This window comes from Schistocerca gregaria, chromosome X (assembly GCF_023897955.1).
Source record: "Schistocerca gregaria isolate iqSchGreg1 chromosome X, iqSchGreg1.2, whole genome shotgun sequence".
Taxonomy (NCBI): Eukaryota; Metazoa; Arthropoda; class Insecta; order Orthoptera; family Acrididae; genus Schistocerca; species Schistocerca gregaria.
Genome location: NC_064931.1, coordinates 281,138,198 through 281,154,732, shown reverse-complemented (window position 1 = coordinate 281,154,732; position 16,535 = coordinate 281,138,198). Strand labels below are relative to the sequence as shown.

Genomic DNA, 16,535 nt, shown 5'->3' with positions numbered 1-16,535 from the left:
CAAGATATCAGGGGCGTTGGAATGAAGTAATGCTTGCGGATTACTGTAGGTCTTTGTGTAGGGATTCTGCAGAACTCCATTATAAGAGGCAAGCTAAAAGACTACGAAGTCAATAGGCCTCCAGATGATTCTCTGCAGACACGACCACCTGCGAAGTATTTTCCAGCAATTTAGAACTCTTAGCATGTAATTACCAGTTTAAAAAAATCAAATGCACTTTCATTGTTGTTAACATGTATGTAATTAAAATGTATCCTTTGCTCTCAATCTGTTAATATGTAATGCTCCCATCTCATGTATATCATAGAAACCAGAGCTAGTAAAAATTATTCATTAGCAGGAATTGCCTCATGAAGTGCTCGAAACATTCAAAAATTATTTTTCTGTTTCCCAGTGTAATGAGAAGGATTAGGTATGTGCCTTCGACATAGATATCTCTATGGTCGAGGAAGTTTGCCATGCACTTTGTATCTCTGGAAAATTTGGCGCCATGTAGGAATTGAGCGTTTGTAAATATTATTGTTATCGAGAATGTGTCAGTGGAAGAAAATTAGTGTACTGTTTTTGTATTGTGAATGTCAGTCCGTATAATGGATTCTACGGAGTCTGTTGTGATGTAAATGTTGAATAGTTGTATTGCCTTGCAGTAACGAGGAATTTGACAAAATCCATAACCTTCGGTGACATTTGCGCTGTGGCTCCTCACTACATTTTTCGATGGATGCAATGTGCGAGGAAATAGACGCTCTTATTTCCGAAAACAACGCTTTGGTTTCTCAAACAAAAGTAAGTATAAGTACGTGACATGAAATTTCATCGAAATTTTGCTTTTGTTCAAATAGTTTTAATTTTGGACAGCAGCTTGATTTTTCGATTTCCATGTGGGTTTGGTCTAGCTGCACATTTTTATTGGGAGAATGGATCCTGAGAGTTATCCTATAGAAATGAAAGGCCACTCATATTTGCAATTCCCGTAACATAAAAGTGATCTGTCAGACATATGAACAGTAACCTATTTGAAGACTATACCGCACCTTATTCGGGTATCATTGTGAGAAGTTTTCCAGTTGAGTTATATCACCGTATTCTGAACGTCTCTATATTCAGTCCCAGATTCAAGTATTAAGGAGTGGACTATTTACTGTTATGCAAATTGAAGCTCTTTGGTAATACTATGTATAAATTTGTAGTAATCATACCTGCAAAAAAGTACATCTGTATTTTGCAGTTATGTCTTTGTTGAGATGATATAGAAAACTACATTTATTTTACCATTGCTATTGCATAATTTACTCCCGTCTTTGTTTTGCTGCTGAAGGGTGTGAAAGGGCTTCTTCCATTTCCTGTTGTAGACGAGGAGTGAAAAAGTTGTTATTTATGTAGTGTTATATCTTTGTAATATATTAGATATCATGTGTTAATAATATCAACTGGACTGAATGTATTTGTACTCAGCGAATTTTAAAGCCTTTACTATACGAAATAGAGCTACATGATCGCTGGGAATGCTGGTTACATCAAGTTTCGGATTTTTAAATTTCTTGATAAGATGAGTGTTCCATTTCACTTACTCCTCAATTCTTGCCTAATTCTATCATATGTTGTATTCATTTATACGTGTATATATTATTTCTGTAATGTATGTGACATGTCCTATACAGTTGTGCCAAATGGTCAAGGGACAAATAAATCATTTAAATGTACTAGTCAGGCAGATAGATGAGATATAACTGGAGGATTTGCTCTTGTTCTTGGGTTAGTACCGACAACCCAGAAAGACGTATCGCAGTTTCTGTTTGAAATACACTCTGTTCACTCATCCTAGCCACATTCTGTGTCTCTCTTTCCAATATAGAATTGAAAATATGAAAAATTGAATGAGATACGCTGTATGTATGAGGTTATGTGACATATGTACAGGTTTCCATGCAGCCACTCCTGTTAATAGCGTAAGAAATTGTGTTATTAGATCTCGTGAGCAATTGGTAGCTGGGTGGCACGCAGTTAGGAAATGCCAACAGGTCTGTTGCTGCCATACACAAATTTCCATCACAAAACAAAGAAACTGTTCAATATGAAATGTCACTTGATTTTCATCATCATGAAAAGGCTTCCTTTAGATTTTCCTTGTATTATGGTCTTCACCCATACACATTTATGTTTCTACTGCCTGTTGTGTACTTTATCAACCCACCTTCCATTACGTAAACATCTCTATTTTTGCTTATCTCCTAAAAGCTAGTGAAGAACTATCTTGGTCCATCCACTGCCAATTCTTCTAGCTGTGTGTCCTACCAGTCTCCATTTCCTTTCATTACAATCATAGCTGCATCATCCATTTCAGTCTCTATCCTGATCTATCTATTTGTTGTTGTATCTCACTTAGTAATTCCCATGATGCATCTCCATTGCTCATTGAGTAACACCTAATTTTTAACTGGTCAGATGATGCTAACACTTCATTGTTAATGTATACCATACTGTTTTCCTTTTGAGATGTTGGTTATGCATTATTGTAGTGACTTTTTTTTTATAACTGATTTTTGGGTCTACTTCCGACCTTGCTTGTAAGTTTCTTTATTTGTTGTTATAATTTCTGTGCACTAGAGGCAAATGACACATCATTTGCAAAACAGAGATGTCTCAAGTATATTCCATTAACACGCATTCCTTCTCTCAGCCAGTTTAAGGATCTGAAAGCTTCCTCTTTGGCTGCTGCAAACACTTTTGGTAATATGGAATCTCCTTACCTGACTCGTGTTTCAGTTATTAATTTCCCACTAACCTGATGAATTCTAGTGGAAGCTGTATCATTGACACATGTATTCATCAGTATGTAAACATAAATTGAAGTGGTATTTTGTTTCTAAAAATTTTGTTGTACTACGATCAAAAGCTGTTTCATAATCTGAGTCCAAAGATTAGTATTTCATTGTCATTGCCCTTTTCCATAATTATGTTGTTGACTAGCAAATAATCCATTGAGTTATGTCCACTTTGGTATGCAGCTTGTCAGTTTGATTGACTAAAATCCTTCCCCCACGCCCTTCTTATGAAATTGATGATGATTTTATTGAATATATTATTGTATATGTGTTAGCGACACTGCCCTTCGTTCGAACATTGCATCTCTTTACAATGCATGGTTCTTTTGGAGGTGAAATGCCTTTTCCTTTGTCTGATGTTTGAACTGACTTTCCCAGTCAGTTATAGAGGGTACCGCAGTTTAACACAGACTCTGAAGTGTGATGCAGTATGGCATTTTCCGAACTAGCAAATCTACAACAGAGGTGAGTGAAGTTATAAGTGACAGAAAAAAAATTGTAAGACAGATGTAGCACTGAATTCCGCCAACATTTGTATTTGTATTCTAGTCCTTGCACATTGATGGATCAAAAAATTATGAGTAGGAGGCTAATATGTATTAGTTTTTTCTCTATGCTGTGAAATACAATGATTATAAGATTGTTCCAGTTTTGAGGAATTGCTGTTCACTGTAGATTTCTTTAAATAATTTTGCAAGGTACTATGCTTCCAATTTGAATCATTTGTGTTCAAATGGCTTCAAACATGTCATCTATCGTTACCACTAGAATGTCATATGTGTCATCGCTGTCAGTCCATGTTTCTGATTCATCTCTTGATCTGCACAAACCATGAAAGAAGTCTTTGAATACTTTTACAATATCGTTTCTCTTGTCACTTACTATCTAGCATCTTAACAATGACATAGTGCCCACCCAACATAAGTTTCTTCACGCACTTATTGTTTTCTGTTGTTTGTTTTATCGTATCATTGTCTTCTCACATCGTACATACATACATACATACATTAATCCTTGTTCCATAGATCATGAATACGACATTTTGTAATGATGTGGAATATGTCACTTTAACATAAGTTTTCTTTTCACAAAATAATTAATTAATTAATTTTTTTACAGTTACTACTTCTTATCTAAGAATTCATCTATTGAGCAGAAGGAGTTGTCATTCAGAAATTCTTTTAATTTGCTTTTAAATGTTGGTTGGCTATCTGTCAGATTCTTAATACTATTTGGCAAATGACCAAAGATTTTTGTGGCAGTATAATTCACCCCTTTCTAGCTACAACACTAGAATAAAGGATGATCTTCACTATTCTGGATTAAATCTCACTTTGGCACAGAAAGGGGTGAATTATACTGCCACAAAAATCTTTGGTCATTTGCCAAATAGTATTAAAAGTCTGACAGATAGCCAACCAACATTTAAAAGCAAATTAAAAGAATTTCTGAATGACAACTCCTTCTGCTCAATAGATGAATTCTTAGATAAAAAGTAGTAACTGTAAAAAAAATATGCTAAAGTGACATGTTCCACATCATTACAAAATGTCATATTCATGACCTATGGAACAAGGATTAATGTAGGTATGTATGTACGATCTAAATATAGATAAATTTAAATTAATGCAGATGAATAGGAAAAAGAATCCCGTAATGTTTGAATACTCTGTTAGTAGTGTCACGTCGATTAAATATTAGGTCGTAACACTGCAAAGCGATGTGAAGTGGGACCATCATGTAATGGCAGTTGTGGGGAAGGCAGATAGTTGTCTTCGGTTCATAGGTAGAATTTTGGGAAGATGTGGTTCATCTGTATAGGAGACCACTTACAAAACATTAATACAACCTCTTCTTGAGTACTGCTCGAGCGTTTGGGATCCCTATCAGGTCGGATTGAGGGAGGACATAGAAGCAATTCAGAGGCGGGCTGCTAGATTTGTTACTGATAGGTTTGATCATCACACGAGTGTTATGGAAATGCTTCAGGAACTCGGGTGGGAGTCTCTGGAGAAAAGGAGGGTTTCTTTGCATGAATCGCTACTGAGGAAATTTAAGGAACCAGCATTTGAGTCTAACTGCAATACAATTTTACTGCCACCAACTTATATTTCGCGAAAAGACCACAAAGATAAGATAAGAGAGATTAGGGCTCGTACAGAGTTTATCAACAAAATTTGCAATAACCCTAATAGCTTAAGTAGCTGAGTCTAACCTTTTCAGCAGATCATCAGTTATGTGTTTCTTCCAATTAAGTTTCTCATCAGTTTCATATCAAAGACCTTTCTGAATAGTTTTGTTTACTTCAGCATACTTTTTCATCTTCCTGTTATTGTTTGATTTGATCTCTCACATAGTTGTCATTCTGCTGCTTTCTCTCTACCTGCAAAATATTTTTATTAACTGAAATGTTTGCTACTGCTTTACAACTTGCTACCATACTGTCACATTTTAGCCTGTCCGCAGCTTGTGGTCTAGTGGATAGCGTTGTTGCCTCCGGATCACAGGGTCCCGGGTTTGATTCCTTTCTGGGTTGGGGATTTGCTCTGCTCAAGCACTGGGTGTTTGTGTTGTCCTCATCATTTCATCATCATCATCATCATTTGTGACAGTACCAAGATTGGACTGTGTAAAAATTGGGACATTGTACAGGCACTGATAACCACGCAGTTGAGTGCCCCACAAACCAATCGTCATCATCATCACATTTCACCCTAACATAGATTTTGGGCTACACTACAGGTCATTATGCCAGCACATGCAAGATTTGTTGTTCATGTGCATTGGCTTTCCCAACTAACAACCGAACTGTCACCTTACAATGTAACTTAGGACTTGGCCTACGCTGCAGAACTGTCTGTCACCACAACATTTGTACCAAAGATTAATAAAAATTAAAATGAAATATTTTCAGAGTTCTGCTCTCTTGTTATTTGCACACATGTGATGTCACATGCCACATCACCATAAAGTTATGGGACAAAGTCAGTGTTCGGTATTGGTAGGTTCTGTTGCCTTTTGTGAACATATCTTTGTCACATACGTATTCATTTCATCTGTGTCTGGTTAATTATGTATGTCTCTTCGGCCTTAAATAAAATTTTGTCACCTGTGTTTCTCATTCACTGCCTGTCACACTGCCCAGATACGTATCTGTTTTCAGTTTTCATATCTTACTTCTCTGTAAGCACTTGAAAATCAAGAATGATACATTTTTTATGACTAGCAAAATGTAGCTGATTTGATCTTTATTGCCATCTGGTCTTTGTGTTTTTTTTTTCTATTAGAATAATTTGTCAAGGTCAGAAATGTTGTTCTCAGCAAAGTCACTCAAGAATCATTTATTATTTTTTGTCTTGCTTCACCATTAAAATTCTCCATTATCATCTCGTAGTGGGATTTGCTGTTATTTATCAGGGAATGATTCTGTATAGAGATCTTATATCTCCTCTTCAGAAAGCGAGCACATTAATACATATATTTGAATGATTTCTGTGGAATATCTTTGATTTACTTATAAAAAAAAAGTCTTACTACTAAGTCTGTGTTATCTTAATAACTGTGCTTCCAGTCTTTGGGTCATGTATTTCTAAGATTTATTCTCCATCTCATGTAACAGTATGGGACACTTTTTCAAGTGCTGTTTATAGAGGTTAGCAGGGTATCCAAAGCTCAGTTTTAGTGGAAGTTTCTTTCCTGTCATGGGACCAAAATGGCTCATGATTCTTTAAACTAAAAAACTTTGAGTGGTTCAAACAGATTGTTGATTGATGTTTAACATTCATCCAAAAGAGATGGACATGTGATTTCTGTACAGAGCAATTTGTGTCTGTCAGTAAAATTATAAACAATAAAAGGTAAATCTCTACCAGAAGGGGGGTAATACTCACTGCCTCTATGGAATTTGATAAACCATATGTACCTCCTGAGTCATGCCAAATGGCAAACGCGTAGAGAACTTAGTCTTGGTTGGCTGGCTACAAGTCTGGTGAACCGCAGTTTACTGAGCTGGGCTCTTGTAAACACCGTAAAGACTGGGTACGGTTCAGTGACCAATTTCAGTGGAACATTGTACGTAACAGGCAAAAATATACATAGAACAATTCAGAATCAAGGTGTGCTGCACACTGATTTGATGAGTGGCTGTTGAGGTGAAACAATCATTAGTGGGCAACCTGTAACACTTTCAATGTCCTCTTCCAACCAGATTAATTTACACGGTGAATTGGTGCAGAATACAACAAAGTTACATCGGCCATCTGTGAGAGAATGCGAGATGGCAAACCCTACCGTACTTGACAACATACTGTTATACATAAATCACTGTTACAATAGATGCCAGTTTACAAGGCTGCATAGCACTATGATTGCACTGATCTACCTGCCAGTACTGCATCTTTGCCAGTCAGCCACATTGCTCCATCCTGTACAAATCACCTGAGCTGATCTCTAGTACAGTTATCCACATACTGCACTCCAACATGTGAATCTGCCTAATGAATCTTTCATCACAACCACGCTTTGGGAATTTGAGCAACAAGTAGTTCTGATAGAGAACTGAACTATATTGTTGAGGCCCAATGTCCTCAAATTAAAGTGTTTGTACATTCGTCATTACATCAAAACAAGTTCAGAGATGTCACTTAGCAGAATTTGTGTAGCTCGCTCAGACATCGTGACTTGCATAAGGGTTTATGTTTTATAAATGCCACAATACAGCATGTCTTTGTTGAAAAGATACCATTAATGCTCTTTGCCATGTGAGACTTCTCACAACTTGCCATGATAGTTAGGACAGCTGCAATTAAGTAATCTGATATTCTCCAAGTCAGCCAGAGTGTCATCAGCAATGATAATACCACAACAATTGAGTGGTCAACAGCTTGCCACAGTATGCCATGCTCATGTACCTTCACACACAGTAGTACTGCATCATACACACTATAAACATTGTTCACAAAGTATTCTCATCTAAGGCTCAGCACTTTGCACGCTTTATTTCCTACAGTCATGTCTGTTCATTTTCTTACACATGTCATCACTTTGAACACTGGAAATAATTGGGAAAGTAGTCCTTCTTTCATCTTGAGGACCACCATACTCGTGGGATACAGGACAGCAATGGCAATCAGTGCATTGAGGTGATGTCATTGACTCCTCCCACTCTCTCCGTGCTGTTGTCTGCTTGTTGGCTCTCGTTCCCAACTTGTTGGAAGTACAATATCTAAATCAGTTTTTCCATGGTGTCAGACCACCACCTTCGATCTTAACCTGTCACCAAGTTCAGTAATCGTGACCCAGATTCCTATTCTGTAATTTGAGCCGTAATGCTCACTTTCATCTACATCTACATTTATACTCTGCAAGCCACCCAACAGTGTGTGGCGGAGGGCACTTTTCGTGCCACTGTCATTACCTCCCTTTTCTGTTCCAGTCGCGTATGGTTCGCGGGAAGAACGACTGTCTGAAAGCCTCTGTGCGCGCTCGAATCTCTCTAATTTTACTTTCATGATCTCCTCGGGAGGTATAAGTAGGGGGAAGCAATATATTCGATACCTCATCGAGAAACACACCCTCTCGAAATCTGGCAAGCAAGCTACACCGCGATGCAGAGCGCCTCTCTTGCAGGGTCTGCCACTTGAGTTTCTTAAACATCTCCTTAACACTATCACAGTTACCAAATAACCCTGTGACGAAACGCGCTGCTCTTCTTTGGATCTTCTCTATCTCCTCTGTCAACCCGATCTGGTACGGATCCCACACTGATGAGCAATACTCAAGTATAGGTTGAACGAGTGTTTTGTAAGCCACCTCCTTTGTTGCTGGAGTACATTTTCTAAGGACTCTCCCAATGAATCTCAACCTGGCACCCGCCTTACCAACAATTAATTGTATATGATCATTCCACTTCAGATCATTCTGCACGCATACTCCCAGATATTTTACAGAAATAACTGCTACCAGTTTTTGTTCCGCTATCATATAATCATACAATAAAGGATCCTTCTTTCTATGTATTCACAATACATTACATTTGTCTGTGTTAAGGGTCTGTTGCCACTCCCTGCACCAAGTGCCTATCCGCTGCAGATCTTCCTGCATTTCGCTACAATTTTCTAATGCTGCAACTTCTCTGTATACTACAGCATCATCCGCGAAAAGCCGCATGGAACTTCTGACACTATCTACTAGGTCATTTATATATATTGTGAAAAGCAATGGTCCCATAACACTCCCCTGTGGCACACCAGAGGTCACTTTAACGTCGGTAGACGTCTCTCCATTGATAACAACATACTGTGTTCTGTTTGATAAAAACTCTTCAATCCAGCCACACAGCTGGTCTGATATTCCGTAGGCTCTTACTTTGTTTATCGGTCGACAGTGCGGAACTGTATTGAACGCCTTCCGGAAGTCAAGGAAAATGGTCCTTCACATTAGGAAAACACTGAAAACTTTTCTAGGAATCATTCATATTATTTGCATGGACAGAATTGTGCAATTTGTTTCCATGAACTTCATTATTAAATGTTTGTAATGATTGCCCTCCTAACTAATTTATGTTGCATGTTTTGGAGAGTGTGACATTTCTCCACCTTACCTTTGTGTACCTGCAACGGTATATTGTATGTTAGTCCAAACAATTCTTAGTCCAGTGCTCATGGCTACTCAGTCTTTGTTAACACATAGGCCTTCTGTAAACTTGACAATTTACTCCACTTAACTTGTATGTCTTTCGCTAGTGGCATCTCCGTCCAGCTCGCACAGTTACTTATCTAATAGGCTGGCCCATTGCCAACCTCAGCTTCTGTTACCTACTTACTTCACATTATATACAAGTTCTTTATCACATAGCTTCAGCACTTTCAAGCACTAAATTCAAAATCATTACAGTGCATACATCTCATCAACACTTTGCCTTCTACTTTTGCATCAGAACATTTTTTACCTCATTACAACACCATCAACCATTTAATTTTAAACCATATTCCCAAAGTTATTTGCTCGTTCACTCCTTCAGTTTATGTCGCCCTAATACTGGTTTAGCTACACTCATAGTTTTGTATCTCAGAATTTTGGCAACCGTTTGTTGCTTACAGCTTACATGTCAATCTTTACACCTACAGCTTGACTCATATCACCCCTGTTTCATATTTCCCCTCGAATGTCAAGATAGATTACCAAGTGGGAAGCTCCTTGCACTTTTAAGAACAAAATGCAGAAAATAGATCACAAAAGATCCTAGAACGAGAAAGGAAGAATGGCTCTAGCTAGCTGAGGTATGCACAGTTACAAGGCTGTGAAGTCTCAAAGTGTGGACCCCCCCCCCCACCCACCCATCCTTTTCCATTAGAACCACATTTGCCCACTGGGCTCCATTCATCTGCTTCATCTTTATCTCTCCCTGAAAACCTTTTCACTGTGATAAGCCCTACATACCTCTCCTGCTGCTCTCTGAACTCTCAAGCTATACAACTTAATATTTTGAGTATAATTTTTGTCATTACTTTTGGCCTTTCTCTTACATTCACAGGTTCCCGTATCTGGCTCCTTTTCTGTAAGGATGGTACCACTGCAATCTTACCTCCACTCTACATTTTCGTAGAGCACAGCTCAGAATTTACCTCAGAGCAATATACATTTAGAAAATCAACGCCAACCAGTTGGTTTACCCTGAGTTTAGGAGTTATTAGAAGTGTATGTGCTCCATTGTCACATTCACAATTTACACAGATAATGTCACTTCCTGATGAATAACTTTGGATATCTTTCCAGTAGCCCCAAAAATTTTCACATTAGCAATTTTCCACCCTGCCATATTTTTCTTTGGCGGACCTGCAAATACTCTTCTGCAGTAACTAAAATCATGGAACTGATATCTACTAATAATTTGCTTTTCAAACTACCTATATTTATGGCAGTAGGATCTACATTGGCAGCAAGGAGAACTGGCAGGTCATTAACTATGGCCTTCTGATCAAAAACTGGGCTGCTTAGGACAGGCCTCTGTTTTACTCTTCCTACTGGCCAACATGGGAATTCGCTAAGCAGCCTGTCATGAAGCAGCAGTTCACACATGTAGTGGGCCTCCACCTACCCAGTCTGCAGATGTAAAAGCTCAGTTTCCTCATTATCTAACCTTCCCTTGAACCCAAACTTAAAGATAAATTCGCTATATATACTTGGCACTTCGTGTTTTTGTTGCAGCCAGTTTGGATATGTGCTTTTGAACACCATATATCCCACATTTGCTGACTCAATGAAAGTTTATTGCTTCCTGTTTCCAGTCCCAGTGGCATTTGATTTTGAAATACCCTCACAATTCCAAACACTTTGCCACCTCCAGATGTTTGGATTATGTTGGAGTCTTCTGCACGCTGCCTGTTTTTGGGTGATTTTAACTTTAGTTCTGTTCTTTGTATAAGGTGAATAGAAACTGGGAAGCGATGCTAAAGTGGAAGACGTCTACCACTTTCCACTGTAAAGAGTCTGTAAGAGCATGAATGCAAGCTTTCATGTCAATGGCGTAGAAAGACCCCATGTTGCTGTGCAAAAATTTACCATTGCCCCCATGTTCAGCAGGCATCTATATTCAGATAAATGCTATAGTGGATGATCAACTTCTGCGTTGTGTAGACTCAACAATCCAGAAATCATTGGGCGCTAAAGACTACACTGTTGAGCGCCCATAACACCATATCCACCCATCAGAAATCTTGTAAGTCACTTCCATAAGATAAGGTTCCACTCTTCATAACCCAACCCAATTGGACACTGCTATACAGGAGGCATTCCAAAAAATTCAGCATTTATTGTCAATCTTTTTGGACACTGAAAAGGCAAGTGACACTGTAGGGAGACATAATATCATCTGTTAATTACACAAATGCGGATTTTGTGCTCGTCTCCTCATTGTTCTATTACCCTTCCTTGCCGAACATCATCTTAGATTCAGAGTCAGAAATGCTCTTTCCAACAGATTGTCTCTAGTTAACTGTATTTCTCAGGGAAGAATTTATTCATGACTTCAGTCACAGTTACAATCAAGAGCATATCATCTGTTGTGAGTTTTATGAGAATTGCTGATTGTTTTTGAGTGCCTGCTTCTGTTGTAATCTGACATATTCTTCCCATCAATTACATACCATTGACACTTATGAGACAAGAAGTATGGTCTGCTAGAAAAAGTTTTAATTTTTCTCATGAGAAAACTGTGTGTGTTGATTTTAATTGTGATTGTTCTCTTTTTGCTTCCCCTGAACTAATACTGTGGGATGTTGTTTTTACTTCCTCTGAACTAAGTGTGTGGGATGCCGTTTTACATTTTAATGACATGGTAATGTTCATGGGACTCATATTTGATAGAGAATTGACTTGGCTGCCGCATCTCACTGAATTAAAAATAAGAGCCCTTTAAACACTGGACATCACAAAATGTTCAAATGGGAGGAACTGTGCTGCAGGATAGATCCTACTTGCAACATTTAACATATATAGGAGTGTCTCTAATAAACATACAGAGGCAGGGTTGGAGCAAAGCACCACTCTGGTTGTTAATGAAGCCCAGTATAATTTTAGATATGACAGTCTGCAACAAACTGCTAACTCCAGACTATGTTTTTAGGAATAATTTTTTTACCATTTTAATTGAGCACTATAATTTGACACAGTATATACAGATGGCTTCAAAATGGGGAGACTACTAGTTACTCAATTGTTTCTCCTGCCTGTGCCTTCAGAGTTCGCCTGCCCAGAGAGTTTACTGTATTTGACACTAAACTCTGTGTGATTCATAAAACTGTGGCTAAGATGAAACATGATCATGGTTTGAAATTCCTGATCTGCTCATATTCTGGTCCATCATATTTCGGGCTTGCAGCCGGATATGATGGACCAATCAATACGCCGGGAAAACTTCAAGATACTGCTCATATTCTCTTAGTATCCTATAGACCGCCCAGCATATTTGTTCAGCAGATAAAGCAAACAAGGATTATCTTCTCCAGCTACAAAGATAGGGAAGTGAGGTATCATTCTACTGAGTACCAGGATATTTGGGAATTCATGGGAGTGAGTTAGCTGATACCACAGCCAGGGAGATGTGCCCTTCTAAATGTAATCCACTGCCCTATCTCACTATGTGCTTTGATGTCGTTGCTGAGAAGGCTCATAATGTGTCTGTGGAAGGGAGAGCAGCTGGGCACAATGGGTAACACATTTAGATCAATAGAAAGGGCTGTAAGGCTGTGGCGCACCTCCTTCCGATGAGTTATAACTGATGAGATCTGCTTAACACGTCGTTGTATAGGACACAGCCCCCTTTTACATGGCTTCCTCATCAAATGTGAAGAACCATGTATATTGTAGTGCCGGTGTTATTCTGACGATGATGCACTGTGGCGACCACAGTCGTTACTAAACACATCAGGTGAATTCGCACTTGCAAAGAATAACTACCATCAGCTGTAGAATGGAATGATGACAATGAAAATTTGTGCCAGACCGGGACTGGAACCTGGATTTCCCGCTTATCGCGCGAGCGGTCACCTTACAATTTGGCTATCTGTGCATGACTCATGGGCAGACCCAAACGTCCCTATGTTGTTAGCCATATGTCTACGATCTGTACTCAAATATCCTTTATGTGTATTCCCATACAGATCAGACATTGAGCTTGAAAGTCGCACACCTTGGTATCGGCAGATAAATACGATATTGTAGTGCCGGTGTTATTCTTGTGATGATGCACTGTGGCGACCACAGCTATTACTAAACACGTCAGATGAATTTGCAATTGTGAGTAGTGACTACCATCAACTGTACATTGGAATGAAGGCAATGAAAATTTTGATATACAGGACATAAAATACTGTCTGAGGCCTGTGATAATTTTTATTTTAATAATTGGCAACCAATGCTGTACAATCTCAATAAAGTCATGAGATGTTCAACTGACTCTTTTGTTAGAACATGTTAGGTGTTTTGGGATTACTCCCATCTTCAGTCATCTGTTACAAAAAAGTACAAAACATAAGTGAACAGCACACTCAACACGTCTCAATGTTACAGAAAATGAGATCTGGTCATATGAGTTACATACCACAAACATTAACTTCTTCCTAACCAACCAGGTGTACAGCATTGATAACTCAAAGGAAGTGTCGAATAACATATGACTGCGACACAAGCAGTCTTGAAGCAGAGTGTATACTGACGCTAAAAAAGTCAACTAGCAGGGAAGCACCCTCAGTAGGGGGCGCTGCATGATCATGTGCCCCATGCATTCACGTGTAATTTAATAATAATATACTGAGCATATAACATCTAACAGAGTGTAATTATGACTGTTGTTATAGTCTTCAGTCCTGAGCCTGGTTTGATGCAGCTCTCCATGCTACTCTATCCTGTGCAAGCTTCTTCATCTCCCAGTACGTACTGCAGCCTACATTCTTCTGAATCTGCTTAGTGTATTCATCTCTTGATCTCCCTCTACGATTTTTACCCTTCACACTGCCATCCAATACTAAATTGGTGATCCCTTGATGCCTCAGAACATGTCCTACCAACCATTCCCTTCTTCTAGTCAAGTTGTGCCACAAACTCCTCTTCTCCCCAATCCTATTCAATACCTCCTCAGTAGTTGTGTGATCTACCCATCTAATCTTCAGCATTCTTCTGTAGCACCACATTTTGAAAGCTTCTATTCTCTTCTTGTCCAAACTATTTATCATCCATGTTTCACTTCCATACATTGCTACACTCCATACAAATACTTTCAGAAACGACTTCCTGACACTTAAATCTATACTCGATATTAACAAATTTCTCTTCTTCAGAAACACTTTCCTTGCCATTGCCAGTCTACATTTTATATCCTCTCTACATCGACCATCATCAGTTATTTTGTTCCCCAAATAGCAAAACTCCTTTACTACTTTAAGTGTCTCATTTCCTAATCTAATTCCCTTAGCATCACCCAAGTTAACTAGATTACATTCCATTATCCTCATTTTGCTTTTGTTGATGTTCATCTTATATCCTCCCTTCAAGACACTGTCCATTCCGTTCAACTGCTCTTCCATGTCCTTTGCTGTCTCTGACAGAATTACAGTGTCATCAGCGAACCTTAAAGTTTTTATTTCTTCTACGTGGATTTTAATACCTACTCTGAATTTTTCTTTTGTTTCCTTTACTGCTTGCTCGATATACAGATTAAATAACATCGGGGAGAGGCTACAACCCTGTCTCACTCCCTTCCCAACGACTGCTTCCCTTTCATGTCCCTCGGCTCTTATAACTGCCATCTGGTTTTTGTACAAATTGTAAATAGCGTATCACTCCCTGTATTTTACCCCTGCCACCTTCAGAATTTGAAAGAGAGTATTACAGTCAACATTCGTCTGTAAAGAATTCACGTTAGTATTTTGCAGCTGTGACTTATTAAACTGATAGTTCGGTAATTTTCACATCTGTCAACACCTGCTTTCTTTGGGATTGGAACTATTATATTCTTCTTGAAGTCTAAGGGTATTTCACCTGTCTCATACATTTTGCTCAGAGTTTTTTTCAGGACTGGCTCTCCCAAGGCCGTCAGTAGTTCTAATGGAATGTTGTCTACTCCCAGGGCCTTGTTTCGAATTTGATCTTTCAGTGCTCTGTCAAACTCTTCACGCAGTATTTTATCTCCCATTTCATCTTCATCTACATCCTTTTCCATTTACATAATATTGTCCTTAAGTACATCGCCCTTGATAGACCCTCTATATATACTCCTTCCACCTTTCTGCTTTCCCTTCTTTCCTCAGAACTGGGTTTCCATCTGAGCTCTTGATATTCATACCAGTGGTTCTCTTTTCTCCAAAGGTCTCTTTAATTTTCCTGTAGGCAGTATCTATCTTACCCCTAGTGAGATAAGCCACTACGTCCTTACATTTGTCCTCTAGCCATCCCTGCTTAGCCATTTTGCACTTCCTGTCAATCTTATTTTTGAGACGTTTGTATTCCTTTTTGCCTGCTTCATGTACTGAATTTTTATATTTTCTCCTTTCATCAATTAAATTCAATATTTCTTCTGTCACCCAAGGATTTCTACTAGCCCTCGTCTTTTTACCTACTTGATCCTCTGCTGCCTTCACTACTTCATCCCTCAAAGCTACCCATTCTTCTTCTACTGTATTTTTTCCCCCATTCCTGTCAATTGTTCCCTTATGCTCTCCCTGAAACTCTGTTCTATCTCTGGTGTAGTCAGTTTATCAGGTCCCATCTCCTGAAATTCCCACCTTTTTGCAGTTTCTTCAGTTTTAATCTACAGTTCATAACCAATAGATTGTGGTCATAGTCCACATCTTCCCCCGGAAATGTCTTACAATTAAAAACCTGGTTCCTAGATCTCTGTCTTACCATTATATAATCTATCTGAAGCCTATCAGCTATGACTAGCAATCAGAATAGTACTTCCGTATACGTTAACACTAAAATATTTTTTAAAAACTCCAAAGTTTTTACATTGCCATACTGTGCCTAAAGCCAGTAATGGCACTAAACACAACTCAAACCCTGTGTCAGTATAAAATAAATAATAGGGAGGGGAGTTCCTTCATGATAAAATTTTTCAACCCATCAAATCTCTAAAAGAATACCACCAAATTAAATATAACCAACATTATCCGCCATAAGCTAAAACCTGTGATCAGCTCGTGTACGCAAACG

At 38.6% G+C, this 16,535-nt stretch overlaps 1 protein-coding gene across 5 annotated transcripts in view; it reads left to right on the top strand.

Moving 5' to 3' along the window:
* Window positions 1-451: 451 nt before the first annotated feature.
* LOC126298845 (uncharacterized) overlaps window positions 452-16,535 on the top strand; it is a 190,788-nt gene continuing 174,704 nt past the window's right edge. Inside the window, exons 1-2 of one of the 5 annotated variants that reach the window (XM_049990333.1) lie at window positions 452-535; window positions 648-786. In XM_049990333.1, coding sequence (XP_049846290.1) covers window positions 718-786 — 69 coding nt within the window. In that variant the 5' untranslated portion in view covers window positions 452-535; window positions 648-717. Of the gene's footprint in view, window positions 572-647; window positions 787-16,535 lie in introns of those variants that run through there. The other 4 variants (XM_049990332.1, XM_049990331.1, XM_049990334.1 and 1 more) reach the window with 4 other exon arrangements.